General features: G+C 37.4%; 2 protein-coding genes across 3 annotated transcripts; both read left to right on the forward strand.

The window, feature by feature from the left end:
* Window positions 1–2,279: 2,279 nt before the first annotated feature.
* Window positions 2,280–10,295, forward strand: gdf10b (growth differentiation factor 10b). Its single transcript, XM_059530149.1, has 3 exons — window positions 2,280–2,741; window positions 3,545–4,416; window positions 9,753–10,295. The coding sequence occupies exons 1-3, from the start codon at window positions 2,495–2,497 to the stop codon at window positions 9,942–9,944; spliced, it is 1,311 nt and encodes a 436-aa protein (XP_059386132.1). The 5' UTR covers window positions 2,280–2,494; the 3' UTR covers window positions 9,945–10,295.
* Window positions 10,296–10,997: 702 nt separating this feature from the next.
* On the forward strand, window positions 10,998–13,646 carry LOC132121186 (growth/differentiation factor 2-like). Of its 2 annotated transcripts, XM_059530372.1 has the most exons (3): window positions 10,999–11,875; window positions 12,046–12,168; window positions 12,256–13,646. In XM_059530372.1, the coding sequence occupies exons 1-3, from the start codon at window positions 11,524–11,526 to the stop codon at window positions 12,882–12,884; spliced, it is 1,104 nt and encodes a 367-aa protein (XP_059386355.1). In that variant the 5' UTR covers window positions 10,999–11,523; the 3' UTR covers window positions 12,885–13,646. The 2 variants fall into 2 exon arrangements, with proteins under 2 accessions (XP_059386353.1, XP_059386355.1); XM_059530370.1 differs by having other exon boundaries at window positions 10,998–11,875; window positions 12,046–13,646.
* The last annotated feature ends 3,116 nt before the right edge of the window (window positions 13,647–16,762 follow it).

The following is a 16,762-nucleotide window of genomic DNA, read 5'->3' on the forward strand; positions in this document are numbered from 1 at the left end:
TCCGCTTACTTACTCTTAAACATAACCGGGTATGTCACATAACCTGCTTTCTGGAATACCCCCCTGAATTACAAATCACTTTTATTGCCTTGCAAGCACTGGTATTTAATTCAGGAAATACAAATGTAGTTAATTTAGCTTTATTCATCAACCGTTTTGCATGGTTGGTTTCTATATGCAAATACAAGAGATATTTCTGAGAGACTGGAGCTGTCAAAAAGCAAGCCGCTGATGTAAACCACACAAGGGAAGAGAAATGAAGCCAAACATTGATGAATCCTGGCACAGATGAAGTGGTTAACAGAGGTTTTTTAATGGTCTATGGACATATTTAGTTAGAGCCAGCGATATGAAAAAAGCGGGAGGTTGGTGAGGGTCCAAAAACAACATTGCTCACACTGTCTTTTAGTAAAGATGAGCACTCAAATGCAAAAATAAATAAATAAAAATAAATGCATCTTGAGAATGAAAGAGAGCTTTCAGTCCAGAGAGGTTGCAAAGGGTCGGTCGAGGTTCATTGCAGGGCACCAGACATATTTGTCATTTTCAGACAGAAAGATTGAATGGTTTAAAAGCCATTTATTTCTTTGTTTCTGGGAGCTTGTTTTTTCCATTGTACATGATTTAAACAGTCATAAAAAGTAAATGAACAGCAAATGATTATATCAGATATATTATTCAACCTTTCAGTTGAGTTTGCAAACTTGGGTTTCATCCATTTAAAATGAATGACTATAACGGTACAATGCATTGATTTATCATTATAATGACAATGTTTATTATAAAGCTCCGGTCTGTTCAGGTGAAATAATGGATGAAATCTACCAAACTCTGCATCTATAAAGTCAGCTGGTTTCATCTCGAGCGAAGGCGTGCAGACAGAAATGGATGTGATGTTGTAAGATGTTGCATATAATCACAAACCTTTTTGCTTCATCATTCATTATGGGGCAAACATAAGAACAAAATGAGGGCATGAAAGCTGAGTGTGAAAAGAAATCCCTAACTGTGCTGAACAGTGCAGCTGGAAGTATTTTAACGGCTTGTCACCACCTCTTTCACTGAGGGCAACCAAACTTTTCAAATCCAAAGAAACAGACTGAAAAGCTCTTCTTGAGCTCAACATTATATTTAAAGTGCAACTGCACTCCAGAACGAGAGAAATCTCACGTTATCTGTCCTTACAAAATCAAAGAAATGCAATGCATTTACAAGCTTTATGATGCACTTTGCTGAATTTATGACTGTGATGCAAATATTTTTATTTATTTATGTGAGACCATACATTCCGCATCCTGGGCTTTTGACACCAAATGTTTGTTGGTTTGGCACCATAACAAAGCATACAGTATACAGAAATAGAAACAGTATTATTTTTCAATTATCTATTGAATTGATTTTTTTTTTTTTTTCACATAAAAATGTTTGTAAATTAGCATCTCGGAAAATCAAATCAGAGCAAGATTTATCAGTAAAACCATACAGTAAGTTTTCATTCGTTAACATTTGTTAATTACATTAGTTAACATGAACAATACTTATACAGCACTTATCGATCTTAGTGAAGGTTAAGTTCACCATTTACTAATACATTATTAAATCAAAAGTTGTACTGTTAAAATAATTAATAATCAAAGCACAACAACAAGTTGTTTTATTGAATATAACCAGAAGTCTTGCACATTCAATTTACAAATGGTTACATCGCTCTTACATTAAAAAATAAGGTAAAGTGAATAAATCATGCTTGTTAAAGGGATAGTTGACCCAAAACTGAAAATCACCTGATAATTTACTCACCCTCAGGCCATCCTAGGTGTATATGACTTTCTTCTTTCAGATGAATTCAATCAGAGTTATATATATTTTTTAAATGTCTTGGCTCTTCCATGTTTTATAATGACAGTGAATGGGTGTTTTTTGTCAATAGTCCAAAAGTAGTCAAATAACGTGCATCCATCCAAAATATTTCAATTTTGGGTCAACTATCCCTTTAAAGGTTTGGGGGGGGGGTGTCAATGGGAAAAACAAAACAACATATACTTTTTAACAATAGCCAATTGTTTGTCTAAAACAATCGTTTAAAAACATACGCCTTCATTCAGAAACGTTTTTAAAATTAAAGAGAAACAAGGCTAAGTGCGTCCACACATTAATCTTAAATGGTGAAGTGTAAATGAGAAAGGAATATAGAGTGAGAAACCCCTCCACGCACACACGCACGCGCGCAGCATGAGCTGTATATAACTGAGCATGGTTTCAGGATGATGCTTTAAGCTTCTCGTTGGCTGCACGCCGGGCACGTCATCATCTGTCATTGCTTCAGCAGTCAGAAACAAGTGTATGAGCACCAGTCATCTTCCATCCACACCACTGAACTCCTCAAGACGCATCTCTATACCTGTCCTTCTCACACGGAGGCGAGCTTTCCATCAGTCTTCCACTTTCCTCTCCTGTTTGATCCGTTTTAAAGGGTTAAAATTGATTTGCGGATATGGCATCAATTTGTGCGGTGGCACGCATTTTTCTCTATCTTAACATCGTCAAAGTTTACTTGGGAAACTCGTCAGAACTGAACGGAGAAATTGCTTCAACAGAGCCGTCATTCCACAATCCTCCTCGAGACATGATGACTGTTAATATGTACAGAGTTTATGATAAATACAGCAAGAAGCAGCATCATCATCAACAACAACAACAAGAGAACGTGAATACAATCCGAAGCTTTAGAGGAGTCCCAGGTGAGTAAAACTAAAGCACTTCAAACTCAGTGCAGAGCAGTGTATGTAGGCTACTGATGAAATAATATTTCATATCACACCGTTTTTTTTTCACTTACAAAATGATACTTTTTTTCGCACCTGTATTGACTTTAATTACTATTTTAACTATGTTTAACAAACGACCTTATATTAAAATGCAATATCAAAACTAAATGTATAGCCTTCAATGTTTATAAATAATTCACAAATGCAATATAATTTTGTTTAATGCATTTGTTATGTCTGTTAATTATAATATTTCATTGTTGGAAACCCTTGAATAGATCGATTAAACGATTACATATAATCCAGCTTTTGAATATTCATAACATAAGAACTCTAAAAATGCATCAGGATTTAAATTCAGTCAGATATAGGAGGGTGCATGCACGGAAAGCATTTTTCCCATTATTGTTTTAGTGGCCATATTTTCAGAGCTGCTACGTTTCCACTGGATGTGCACTGTTAAAACACTGAGAGGGTATTCGTGGAAACAGGAAAAAAGAAAGAAAAAGACCTTGAGAGCTGCTCGCTAAACAGTACCATATGGCCAGAGAGCGATCCAGGAGCCGTGTTTATCTTTTTATTAAACTACCTCGTAAACTGTAGAAAGTGGTTGGATATTAAATCTAGAATGTGAAAAATGTGTTGTTTATGAGGATGCTGTCTGGAAACTTTACTGGTCAATCACATGCATGCATGAGCGTAAAACCAACACTATGTTGACAAGCAGCAATTACCTTCTCGTTATGCCTTACTCCATGTTATTTGTTGTTTTTCAGAGATGTCCCTTCACAAGGTCGTGTTCCATTTCAACCTGACCTTTATCCCCAGTTCTGAAGTGATATTGACGTCAACTCTACACTTTTTTGACCAACAAACTCGTCAACGGCCTTGGGCATGCCGGCGTTCCCGTGGAGCCTCATGTCGCCTCCAATACCTTCAGTCACTTACCACCACACATCTCATCATTAAGGGAACATCGCCAAATGCTGCCGCCCCCTCTCAGCTGTGCAACATCACATTGTCTCCTAACAGAAAGGGACTTTGGCAGATTACGGATGTATCATCCGCCATCAAACAAGCACATGTGAATGGCGAGCTCTTGATAACCGCTGAGTTTGACTTTGGGCATCAGAGACACCAGGATCGCTTGTCTCCTCACATCCTGCCGTTTATCCTTGTATACGCTGATGACATTGCCATAACGGAGCCCAACAGTGTTGCTATGAGTCTACAGAGATACAGTCCATCTGCTGTGCGTGAGGACATACGGACCAAAGCGTCCTCAGCTACTTTAAATTCTAGAATTAGGAGGGAAGTGGACCACATGCAGAGTAACTACCTACCTGATGTCCAATACAACGATCTTAAAAACAGGGAATTATGGGGTGGTGCCTTTTTTGTGAATAAGCCCAAAACCTTGTCTAAAGGTCAGGAAAATCATGAGGGATTGAGAGGGTCGAGGGAGCTCAGCTTTGACGAGAAGACCATGAAAAAAGCCAGACGCAAGCAGTGGAGTGAGCCGAGAATGTGTTCACGTCGTTACCTGAGAGTGGACTTTGCCGACATCGGTTGGAGCGAATGGATATTGGCTCCGAAAGCATTTGACGCTTACTACTGCGCAGGAACATGTGGATTCCCAATCCCAAAGGTCAGTGTACATTGGCCTTTTACATTGTTCTTTCAATAACTGAAATATTTGAACATTTTACACTTATTGAATACAGTCAATAAACTTTCTGTAAATGTAAATAAGCTAAGCTATCAGGCTAATCACAAACCTATATGCTATGCTTGTGTGTAAGATAGCTATAACAGTCATTAATGGCATAATAATGTAGTTCAAAACAACATATAGCCCATCATAGAGTAATTTTGTAGAAATTGTAATTAGGCATTAAAGAGAGTGTCCTTTAAATCTTCTTTGAGCAATTGGGATCACTTGAGGTCCTCATGCTGCAATTGACCAATCAGAATAAAGTATTCATAGTGACAAGAGTCAATTATAGTCCATATAATCATTGTGCTTTGGGGGAGGGCAAATGTGCTTGGGCATGGTTCAGATTGCCTAGTGCAGCGGTTCTCAATTGCAGTCCTCGCGCCCCACTGCTCTGCACATTTTGAACGTTTCTCTTAGCGCTTCAGACATTTGTTCTATTCGAACATAAGTGCCCTGCGAAGTGGACATCACAGGTTATTCAGCCATGATTCCAGTTCGAAGTGAACGTAGCTATATGTTCCAATCAAAGTGCATTGAAGTGTGCAAGACGTGAATTTAAATTGTATTGATTTACAGAGGTATATGATGTCACAGTTGTCCATGTTTAAAGACGCTGCACAGCACAAATCAGTGAATGAATGTTTCGATGTGAGGTAAAATTCAACAGATTTCCCCTGCTCAGAGAGTAGGGAGCAATGAACAATTAGAACACAGATCATGCACGGAGTTCATTTCTAATGAGCTGATTATCTGAATCAGGTGTGTTAACAAAGAGAAACGTGCAAAATATGCAGAGCAGTGGGGCGCGAGGACTGGAATTGAGAACCGCTGGCCTAGTGTGAGTATAGCCTAAAAATGAATTAGAATTTAAAGGTAGGGTAGGCGATTTTGGAAAGGTTAGCAATAGTATGCTACCCTTTGAAAGCATAAGATCCCACCCTCCCCGCAAATCACTCTCTAAAGCCATGCCTCCTCCAAAACACGACAAAACTGCAGCAGAAGGTTATTGTGTGTTGGCGCTAATGTTATAGTTCTCTTTATAGCTATCATTCTTGCTATGAAAATAAAGACATTAAAGCGGTCATATGATGCGATTTAAATTTTTCCTTTCTCTTTGGAGTGTTACAAGCACTTGGTGCATAAAGAAGATCTGTAAAGTTGCAAAGACTAAAGTCTCAAATCCAAAGATATATTCTTTATCAAAGTGAAGACTCAGCCACGCCCCCCTAAAACACCTCGTTTAAACACGCCCCCACATCTCTATGTCACTATGTGGAAATATTTGCAAAACGTCGCCCAAATGTGCACGCAAAGAAAGAAGGCGTATATCTTTTATTCTCTCTGTTGCCCCCAATGCTTTTTCATGGAGAAGCTGTGTGTTTCATTGTGAAAGTGAAACTACTTTGTTTGGCCTTCCAAAAGAGCATGATATCTGCTTCGTCATGCCAAGAGCTGATCGGTGCTGGTCGCTGAGGAAATACATCAACTTCGCCATAACAGTGTATGTTGGGGGGCGTAACATTTCCATCAGATGCTTGAAACATTTGGCCAATCACAATGCACTGGATAGCTGGCCAATCAGCAAGAGGAGAAATAATTATATACATAATGTGGAAAATAATGTGTTTTTTTTTTTACCTTAAACCAGGGCTTGAAAACAACAAAAAAAATTCAATCGGTTCACTCCGAGCAGAATCAATATTTTAAAGGGTAACTAAACCCCTGGTCAGAGCCTGACTCCACCCACTGGCAATATTTGAAAAATGCTGAAAAGTGGGCAGAGCACAGAGGAGATATAGGGGATGAACCGAGGGCGGGGCTGAGTGCGTGGGGCGTGAACCTGAGACCCGCAGTGACAGATTGACAGCTGCTGTCAGAGACGCTAAAATGGAGAGTGACTGTAGTGACGCAAGTAGCTTTGCAACAGAGCGTTCATTTGAAGTAGCGGACTTTTCTCCCCCACCTTCACCTGAAGTGGAGGATGTCGAGGTTTTGTGGCTTGAGCCATATCAATTCGAGCCGCTGGCTCAAACTGTGGTCTTAACTACCGCACCGCGTCGCTTTTCAGCGCGAGCTATGTGGAGAAGTCCATTTTCACCTCCATTGCGTTGGAGAAGCAATTCCGCGTAAAATGCAATTTGCACACTCGAGCTCTAGGCGGGAACTCACGGTCTTCCAGGCCAAGTGCATGCAACCACTGGCGCCTAATTTTCAAGTCTGCTGGAAAACTATGCACTCCAGCAGTGCTGTTGCAACCAGCAACACTACACCTATGTACCATCCTGACCACTGTAAATAAATCTACGCTAACTTGAAGCTATCCTAACTGATGCAATACTAATAACTAACTACGTATGCTTCTAACAATACTTACGTTACACTAACAACTATGCTAATTAAAAAAAAAACTACATAAGCTACATGAAATAATCTAAATAACTATATAAATGCTATGCTAAATAGATGCTATAATAGTCTATCCTGGTCGTTTTCAATACTCGCAATTCCATCTCCTGACACTACAGTCATTTTGACGGAACAAGATGGTTTTATACTGCCAAGGGCGTGGTAGCTCGAACCAAGGGGCGTGGTGAGCTGGAAACTGCTTACATCACCTGTCACCGCAACCTCCAATAGGAAAAATCAACTGCAGTAGCCACCGTTCAACCTGAAGAGGGCAACATTCAGACGTTCTTACACCATATATTGTAGAATTAAAACACTTTATACTCAAATGTCAAAAAAGTTACTCGAATCAATGAACAGCACTAATAAAGCCCCATTCTTATAGCCTGGTTAAAACCAGACCCTTTTCAGTTGAAACTGAGTTAGGGTCTGGCAAAGCCTATTAGACGTCTCGTTTCTAAAGGGGCGTCACCGACGGACCTCGTTCAAATGCCTCTGGGCGCAATTGGATAGACCTAAAACCAATCAGAGCGATGAAGGAGATGACATATGCAGAGCGAATCCAGAGCGAATCCAGTCGGTAAGACAGCGATAACATCTTTTTTAGATATGAAGGCTTCAAGTGTTGTTCTTTGCTCGGGTTTTAACGCAAAGTTAAAGTTTAAATCACTTAAAACAGACGCGATAGCAGTTTCGAACGAATGTTCCTCTGCAGCATCCATCTTTGTAATGTACAAAATCTGCTTTACCGTCGCTGCGCTGTCGTCATCGTGTAAACCCCGCCTCAACGTTTCTGATTGGTGCCGCGATTTCGGCGGCACAGAAACGAGCTAGATAGTCCTCTTTGCCAGACTATTCTGTAGAGAGAATTGAAATTCGCCGGAAGTAGTCTGGGTTTTCCCAGGCTACCATTCTTATAGATCATTAACTAAAAAAAGTTGGTTTAGGGTTTAGTTACTCTTTAAAGTTTCTGTTCTGCGTTCCTCTGATATTATTACCGTTCCGAAACCGGAAGAAATACCGGTTAATAACCTTATTTTAAAAAAAACAATATTATTTGCCTAATAATAATAATATAATAATAATAAAGTATAGCGTTTTCTTTACTCAAAAAGAAAAGGAAAAAATTGAGATCTAACGCTTAGTAATAGGCTACAGCATCATCATCTCTAGATTTTGGCCAAATGTAGGCTAAGCTACTTAAAAAAATTAGTAATTATCAACACTTTAAAGACAAAGTATTTAAGATATTTAAGACATTTAAAAATGTTTGCTGCATTGTTAAAAAAAAAAAAAAGTCGCGGCTCGTGTCGCATTTCATTAGCCCTATTAGCCTACTTCTGAAATAATAAAGGCTAAAATGCCTCTAGTCTAAAGCAAAATGTTTAAAAACATTATAAGGACAGTTATTAGTTTAGGCTATAAAAACGTCAATCCAAAAACAAATTAATCTAAGGTGAAGCTGATGCCTACCTCTCTCTTTCAGCACGAATCCAAATGTTTCCATGTTCCCGACGTATCTGGATGCTAAGATTTTATTTAATATAAAGAATATAAAATAACAGTAAATGTATAATAAGTAACGCTGTATATGCGTCCGAAAGTTGGACTCCAAATGTCATTCTAAGAATTATTTTGAAGTTAATAGAGCAAATGAAAACTCACTCCAAAATTCCCCTCACTCCACAACAAAATCATTTCAATTAACAGTATTTAGAAAAGAACAAGAATTAAAAATTTAAGAAGCAATAGCAATATTAACAACAAACTAAAACTAATTAATTTAGGCTAAAACGAAACTGAAACAACCGGGGTCTCTCATTCAACACAAAATCAAAGTTTCCGTATTCGTGATGTATTTGAATGACAAATGATTATACAAAATAGCCTAGTGTTTATTATAGCCTAATGTTTCTAAACATTTTGTGTCTGCATTATGTCTATTTCTGAATGAAAGAATTGTTTCTCTCTCTCTCTCTCTCTCTCTCTCTCTCTCTATATATATATATATATATATATATATACACGTGTAGCGTATTTTAAACATGCAGCAAACCTTTTTAAATATTTTGATAATTTACTGAAAATAAATAAATTACTTTTTAAACCGTTTTACTGATTATTAATCGGTCAAAATTAGCTGATACAGTTTGCTGCATTCATGCACTCAGAAACCGGTGACTGTGAACGAATCAGCAGAGCTTGTACAAGCTTTTGACATCGCTGAAGCTTTCTCAGACGTTTCCAAATGTCGAAATTGGTTAGCGCATCTATCTGTGCATGATGATGTCCAATGCCCCCGGCAAAATAATGTTCTTTTTAGCAGCATCATATGACCCCTTTAAGAAAGTCATTCAGGCATTATTATATGTGACCCTGGATCACAAAACAAGTCTTATGTCTCTGGGGTATATGTTTAGCAGTAGCCCAAAAAACTATTGGGTCAAAATTTTTTATTTCTCTTTTAAGCCAAAAATCATTATGATATTAAGTAAAGATCATGTTCTATGAAGATATAAGATATATATATATATATATATATATATATATATATATATATATATATATATATATATATATAAATTAGTGATATGCTTTTAATTATGACAACTTTAAAGGTGATTTTCTCAGTATTTTCATTTTTTTTTGCACCCTCAGATTCCAGATATTCAAATAGTTTTATCTCGGCCAAAAATTGTCCGTTCCAAATAAACCACACATCAATATTCAATATATGTATTCAGCTATATAAATCTCAATTTCGAAAAATGGACACTTAAGACTGGTTTTGTGGTCCAGGGTCACATATTATCTAGTTAACAGACAGCAGTTTTCTTCAACCTTTACTTCTCCAAATGCAGGCTGTTCATCCATCCAATCATGCCACCATCCAGAGTATAGTGCGAGCCGTGGGGATCGTCCCTGGAGTCCCAGAGCCGTGCTGCGTACCGGACAAGATGAGCTCTCTGGCTGTGCTCTTCCTGGACTCCAGCAGGAACATGATCGTGAAGATCTATCCCAGCATGTCTGTGGAGACCTGCGCCTGTCGATAAACTAGCGAGGTAGCTAAGAGACACAGATGAGTGACAAAAGCTTCAAAACACAATGAACTCAGCTCAAGGGACTGCTGAAGCACGCCATATGACGAAAAATGAACTTTTTATCTCTGCAAGTAAGACCTCAACACCTCAAATAATATAGGATCTTTGCACACAAACATTGTATCCTCTTTCCACTCTTTCCTTCTGAATGAATTGTATATAATCCTTATTGTAACATATAGTAAGCCCAACTGTTTTCGTTTTGAAACAAATCCATGGCAAACTGAAAAATGACATACTGATTAAAATGGATTATTGTAAATAAATCCGGTAACACTTTACAATAAGTTCTTATTTATTAGCATTAGTTAATGCATTAGTCAGCATAAATGTTTTACAGTATTTATAAACCTATTCTTTGTTCATGTTAGTGCATTAACTAATGTTAACAGATGACTTCTAAATGATGCATATGTATTGCTCAATGTTAGTTCATTTTAACTAAAGAAGTTTTAACTAATGTTAACAAATGAAACTTGCTGTAAAGTGTTACCATAAATCCTTATAAACAGGGGGTCTTGTATTTGATTTGCATGCTCGTTGGGTAAAGATTTACCTAGGGTTTAAACACCTGGATTCATGCATGAAAAGAAAACTGCCGATCATTGTTGGTCATTTGTGAGAAGACCGACAATATGAAGAAAATTCAGCATCATGCTGCCATCTAGTGCTTTGTGATTAGACATTCATATCTAGGAGATGTATCCCTGTGAGGCCAGGCCTTGTAATTTCAACAGCCATAGCTATAGAAAAGTTATTAATTTGCAGATTAATCATTGCCAAGTAAGTTTTAAAATAAATAACATCTCAGAGGTTTTGTCAAAGATTTGTGAATCTTCATCAAGGGAGAGTTTTTGTATTCAATAACAATTACATGCTATTTGTAATTATTTATTGTATTTTTAAACTGCATTGTTACTTTTTTTGCAAATATTTCTTTTATACGAATCTTCAACCACTGTTGTTTTGGTACATATTGTGTGTGTGTTTCTATTTTTATATTTTTTTTTGAAAACCTACGGAGTTGCATTAGGAGCATAGAACAACAGGGCAAAGGTCAACGCAGAGCCATTAACCCTTGCATGGCCGGATTCAAGCTTTTGAATTTAACTGGGTGGTTGACTAAATGAAAATGAACGAAAGCAATGGAATCTATAATGTTAATATTTATCATAGCTAAGGCTGATTAGTAGAAGCATCTTAACAAACATATGATGGAGTTGCTTTTCTAAAAACAGCCTGACCCTGTAAATAAGGGTTGTTAAAATCTCACTCATTAGTTTTTAAAGTCTGTTCCCAAAGTGTTTACAGAACCCTCATTAACTACAAGCTTCCTCGAGATAACATAAAGCATCAACATCAGTGTCAAAGATAAGAAGAGCTATGCTACTCTTTTGGTTTCCAGAGCGTGTGGGGCATGGGAGTTACCCTGAGGTTCACTTGAGGAACCCCGATTTCAAAGGATCGTCCTCAAACGAAAGTCAGATGTTAAACTTGCAGGGGAAAGTCACCTATCCGTTTTAGAAACTAGATGAAGATGCAGGGTTTACGATATCTGCTCCTCCTGATGTCCATCATTTTTGCTACGTCAGTTGGACTTTGCGAGGGGAAATCTTTAGGAGAAATCGCCAATTTGGAAGACACACTGTTCATTCAAGCAGAAGAACGAAGCCTTGACGAAGAACATGACTTTAACTCCAAACTGGAGAACTTTTTGGGCTTCATGAAGGAAGATTTTTTGAGGAAGTTGAATTTATCAAGCGTGCCGCGAGAACAACGCAAGGTTCATCCTCCTCAGTTCATGATCGATATCTATAATAAATATGCTTCTGACAAGACTTCCATCCCTCGGTCAGATGTCATCCGAAGCTTCATCATACAGGGTAAGTGCATAAAGAAAGCTCACAAACTTTCATCAGAGTTCAATGTTTCTGATGACAAGATTTACATCTTTCCAAAGCCAGATCATTACCTTCTTCCATACCAAAAATGAAGTTTGTGACTTGTTTATTGGTGAAAAGGATTATTAATCTCTACTTCATGTTCTCTGCAGATGTTATTTATTCCGTTAGACAGGGCAACAAAACACAACACAGACTGCTATTCAACATTTCCATCCCAAATCACGAAGAGATCACATCAGTCCAGCTGAGGCTGTACACTCTCTGGGAAAGAAGTAAAAACACCTGCACTGACCTCTTCACATCCATCAATGTTTATGATGTAGATTACCAGCAGAATGCAAACATTTTCAATCTTCTAGATGGGAGAGACGTGACTGAGGGCAAAAACACTTGGGAGGCGTTTGACGTGACCAGAGCTGTCAGGAACTGGCACGAATCTGGACGTGGGGTCGGCGAACTTCAGGTGGAGATCGAACGGGACTGTGAGTTGCTTGATATAAGCCTGGGTTTGGAGGACAACAGCTCGGCGGTCGTAATAGTATTTTCAAACGATCTCGGGAACAGAAAGGGAGAGTCAATGAAAGAGGTGCTTCTTCATGAGAAGCAGCGGGTGTTTTGGGACAATCGTGTTCCTGTGAACCAGCACTACAGGAAAAAGAGGAGAGCAACAAACAATTACTGTCGGAGAACTTCTCTGAAGGTGAACTTCAAAGATATCGGGTGGGATAAATGGATCGTGGCCCCGCCCGAGTATGACGCTTACGAGTGTAAAGGCGTGTGTTATTTCCCCCTGACTGATGATGTAACCCCCTCTAAACATGCAATCATCCAAACTCTGGTTAACCTGAGCAATCCCAAAAAGGCAAACATGGCATGTTGCGTCCCAACCAAACTGGACCCAATTGCAGTCATGTACCAAGAAAAGGGAGTCCTCACTGTCCGACACCTCTATGAGGAGATGAAAGTAGCAAAGTGTGGATGTAGGTAGTTTTGCTTGTTTACCCGTGCATCTGTATAAAATATCCCATCTGTGAAACATAATCTTGGAAATGATAGTTCTAAAAGGGGGTTGTGAGCAATGCAACAAAAGAACCATATTGGGTTCCCCAAAGAACCTAAGTTTTTATAAGAAGCATTTTAATAATCAGAAGAACCTTTTTCCACTAAGAACCTGTAACATCAGTGGAGCCTTTCCATTGCACAAAAACGTCTGGTTCATTTACTTTAGTTAGCATGAACTAAGAATAAACAAAGCATTTATTAATCTTAGTTGACGTTAATTTCAACATCATGCATTATTAAAATGAAAAGTTGTGCTTGTTAGCATTAGTTAATGCTCTGTGAATTAACATGAACTAACAGTGGACGACTGTATCTTTATTAACTGACATTGACAAGGATTAAGAAATACTGTAATAAATGTGACCCTGGACCATAAAACTAGTCTTAAGTGTCAATTTTTCGAAATTGAGATCTATACATCATCTGAACGATGAATAAATAATCTTTCCATTGACGTATTGTTTGTTAGGAGGAACTATTTGAAAATATGGAATCTGAGGGTGCAAAAAAATCTAAATTCTGAGAACATTGCCTTTAAATTTGTCCAAATGAAATCTTAGCAATGCATATTACTAATAAAAGAATTAGTTTTTATATATTTACTGTAGGAGTTTTACAAAATATCTTCATGGAACATGATCTTTACTTAAAATCCTAATGATTTTTTAGCATCAAAGAAAAATCCATAATTTTGGCCTATTGCTACAAATACTGCTTTTGTGCTTCAGGGTCACAAATGCATTGTTTATTGTTCATTTGTGTTAGTTAATACATTAACTAAGTGAACCTTATTGTAAAGTGTTACCAAAACATTAGAGCGGGAAAGTTTTCTTTGGATTATTAAAATGTTATTTTAAGAACTGAACTGAAAATTGTAGAACCTTTATTTTTTAGGAGGAAATAAAGTAACTTTTGTGGAATTAAAAGGTAAAAAAAATTACAATTAAGAGGTTTTGGTTAAAGTCAGCTTTCCTGATTTTATTTAAATGGTAATGTGTTTTCACTTCATTTATAGTTGAGGATATACCCAGGCGCGTTTCTAGGATTTGACAGCATCTGGGACATAGACCAAAACATCATAACTCTATAATCCCTTTTAGGGATTTTTGTTTTACATTTTAATAAAGAAACATTTAAGTACATAAACATTCTCTACAAAATCGAAAACAGATGTCATTGCTTGCAAGAAACCTCAAGGGCCATTAATCAGGATGTGGTATTGCTCAGGTAGACTGTTATAAAAATGTTTGTAAGATCGGACTTGCTCAGCAAAACTGCCATTAAAGTAGTATAAGGAGCTGACAGCACTGTTCATATAAAACAAACTTCAATGCACTTTGTGTACTTGCATAGAGTTTGTGTCAGGTCAACATCTACAAGAACATATAATAAAATAACAGCTAGGGTCACTAAATAAATCTATATCTAATTCTTCTGTAATTAAGTGTTTTCGCTAGGGCCAATGCCCCTGTCATCCCACCCCTAAACTGGTCTATTCTGGGTAGATCCAGCCAAAAATATTCACGGAAATGCTTGTATAATTTAAGGATTTACGCAATACCTCCCACAGACCAAAACATCCAGGGCTTGAGCCCTAAAACACTTCCCCTAGTGACTCCCACAGATATAACCTCACATTCTATTCATTCTTTACTTGGTGTCCTTACATTTTCCATCTATCTATTTAATTTTTTAATTTTATTTATTTTTTCCTCACAAAAATACATTTTATATAATCCATGTTTTTGTTTATGTATTTCCAGCATATATATTTACTATATATTTCGTTTAACAATGGTTATTTTATTAATTTGTAAATTGTTTTATTTTTTATCAATAAAACACATCAAAGTCATTTCAGTTTGTGCTCTCCAAATTCATTTTAAAGCTCATTGTGGTGTACGGTGCTAATGCTAGTGAAGGTTTTCCGTCCGTTAAAGCAATTAAACAGCTTCAGATGTTACTGACTAGAACATTTATACAACCCTAAAAAGGAATGTTTGTAAGATTCATTAGAAGTAAGTTGCACGATCCTCAAACAATAAACAAAATCTACTCTTTTAACTTATTAGGGCAGAAACATTATAATGTTTGAATGATTCTGGTCAATTTTTACATGCTTTATTTTTTTATCATTCACTTTTAAAACCAAGGCATGCTTTCCAAATCATTAACAACTCAGGGACAGACACCTGTCTCCTTCTTAGAAAGATTTCCTCCCATAAGAAGCACTGGACAAATGTCCAGCCGTCTTAAAATAAGATTGGCAATCCCTGATTGGCCACATGATATCAGCAGATAGAATTGCATCAGACTGTGAGCATTAAAAGATAAAGCAAGATTAGCAGTGCAGAACAAGTTAGTGTTGAGTGAATGTGAAGTTAATATAATTTCATCTTGTAAAAGTGGCAAGGGTGTCTAAAATTCACACAATGCTAGGCCAATGCTAGAAAAGAATGAAGGGAGAAAATCTAGAAGCTGATTCTAAAAAACAACAATGACTATTTGGCTTTTTTTTGTCAAAGAGTTAACTAATGATTCTCTTTCAGAAAAGAGTAATGCATTGATGATTATACAATCAAATTCATACACTGTTATGTACTAAATCAACTGGTGAGGACTTTGTTATGGTTTCATTTAATGAGGTCAGCCAAGTGCATCTTGATGGTCATTAAACGATCACCTGTTCATCTGTGTAATTAGCCTGACCTAGACGTTACCTTTCAAAGCTTGACCTTATTTTCCTCATGCTGTGACGACAGGGCAGCAAGGAACATAATCCAAAGACAATATGTGTAAACACACACAATTGCTTTAATATAATTTCCAGAATTTCAGTTCAGTGTTTCTCGAAGATGAACAGAGGTCTCACGGGTTTGGAACGACATGAGGGTGAGTTATTAATGACATCATTTTCCTTTTTGGGTGAACTAACCCTTTAAAGTAAATGGGGTGCAAAACAATACTGTAAAAGAAAGGGAAAAAAACACCAAAATACCATGTTCCATAGACATAGGAGACACAGGCTCTATAAGCATAATTGCAGCCTGTACTTGTCTTGGATATGGCTGAAATTCTGTTCGAAAACTACTTCCCTGAGAATCTAGTTCAAGAGTCAAGTTTTTGTCTTATTTGTCTAAAGAAAATGAACAGCTAGCAGCTGAACAACTTAACTTAAGATGACCTTACCCTGCTCAATGTGAAATATTGGACCAACACATTCTAGCATCCTCAAAAGACAGTAAACAGTGAGTAAACAATGACAATGCCATTTACATTCATTAATATTGATCTAAATAACTCTTCCTGACTTATATTTGTCCAAATGAATTGAATAGCTCTGAAAACTGAAAATTATATAGCATATAGCTCTAATAAACAAACATTGCATTCAATTTCAGATGCTGGATTTATCTGTACAAAAAACTTTTTGACATTTTTCCCCTGCGTGAAACGATCGAGGCTAACAGCAATCTCAACAAGTACAACAAGCGCGCACTTCATGACTCATGTGTCACAAACATTGAACACTACACAAACAGTAATTTTTTTTTTTTCATTTAGGCAATTCATTTTAGTGACACAGGAGGTGCCGGATCCAATGTCGGAGGTGACGGAACATGTTCCGGCTCAAATTAAGCCCTGGTAAAACCTGACTTTTCAAATGAGCGTGAACGTGAACTGCGCGTGGTGTTCATTCCTGCCAGAGTGAGCGCCGCTCTCGTTCACGTTCATTGTATGAAAAGTGATTCGTTCAGTTCAGCGTTCGGCGAAAATATGAACGCGTTCATGCACAACACTGGA

Source organism: Carassius carassius, chromosome 39, assembly GCF_963082965.1.
Source record: "Carassius carassius chromosome 39, fCarCar2.1, whole genome shotgun sequence".
NCBI classification, from domain to species: domain Eukaryota; kingdom Metazoa; phylum Chordata; class Actinopteri; order Cypriniformes; family Cyprinidae; genus Carassius; species Carassius carassius.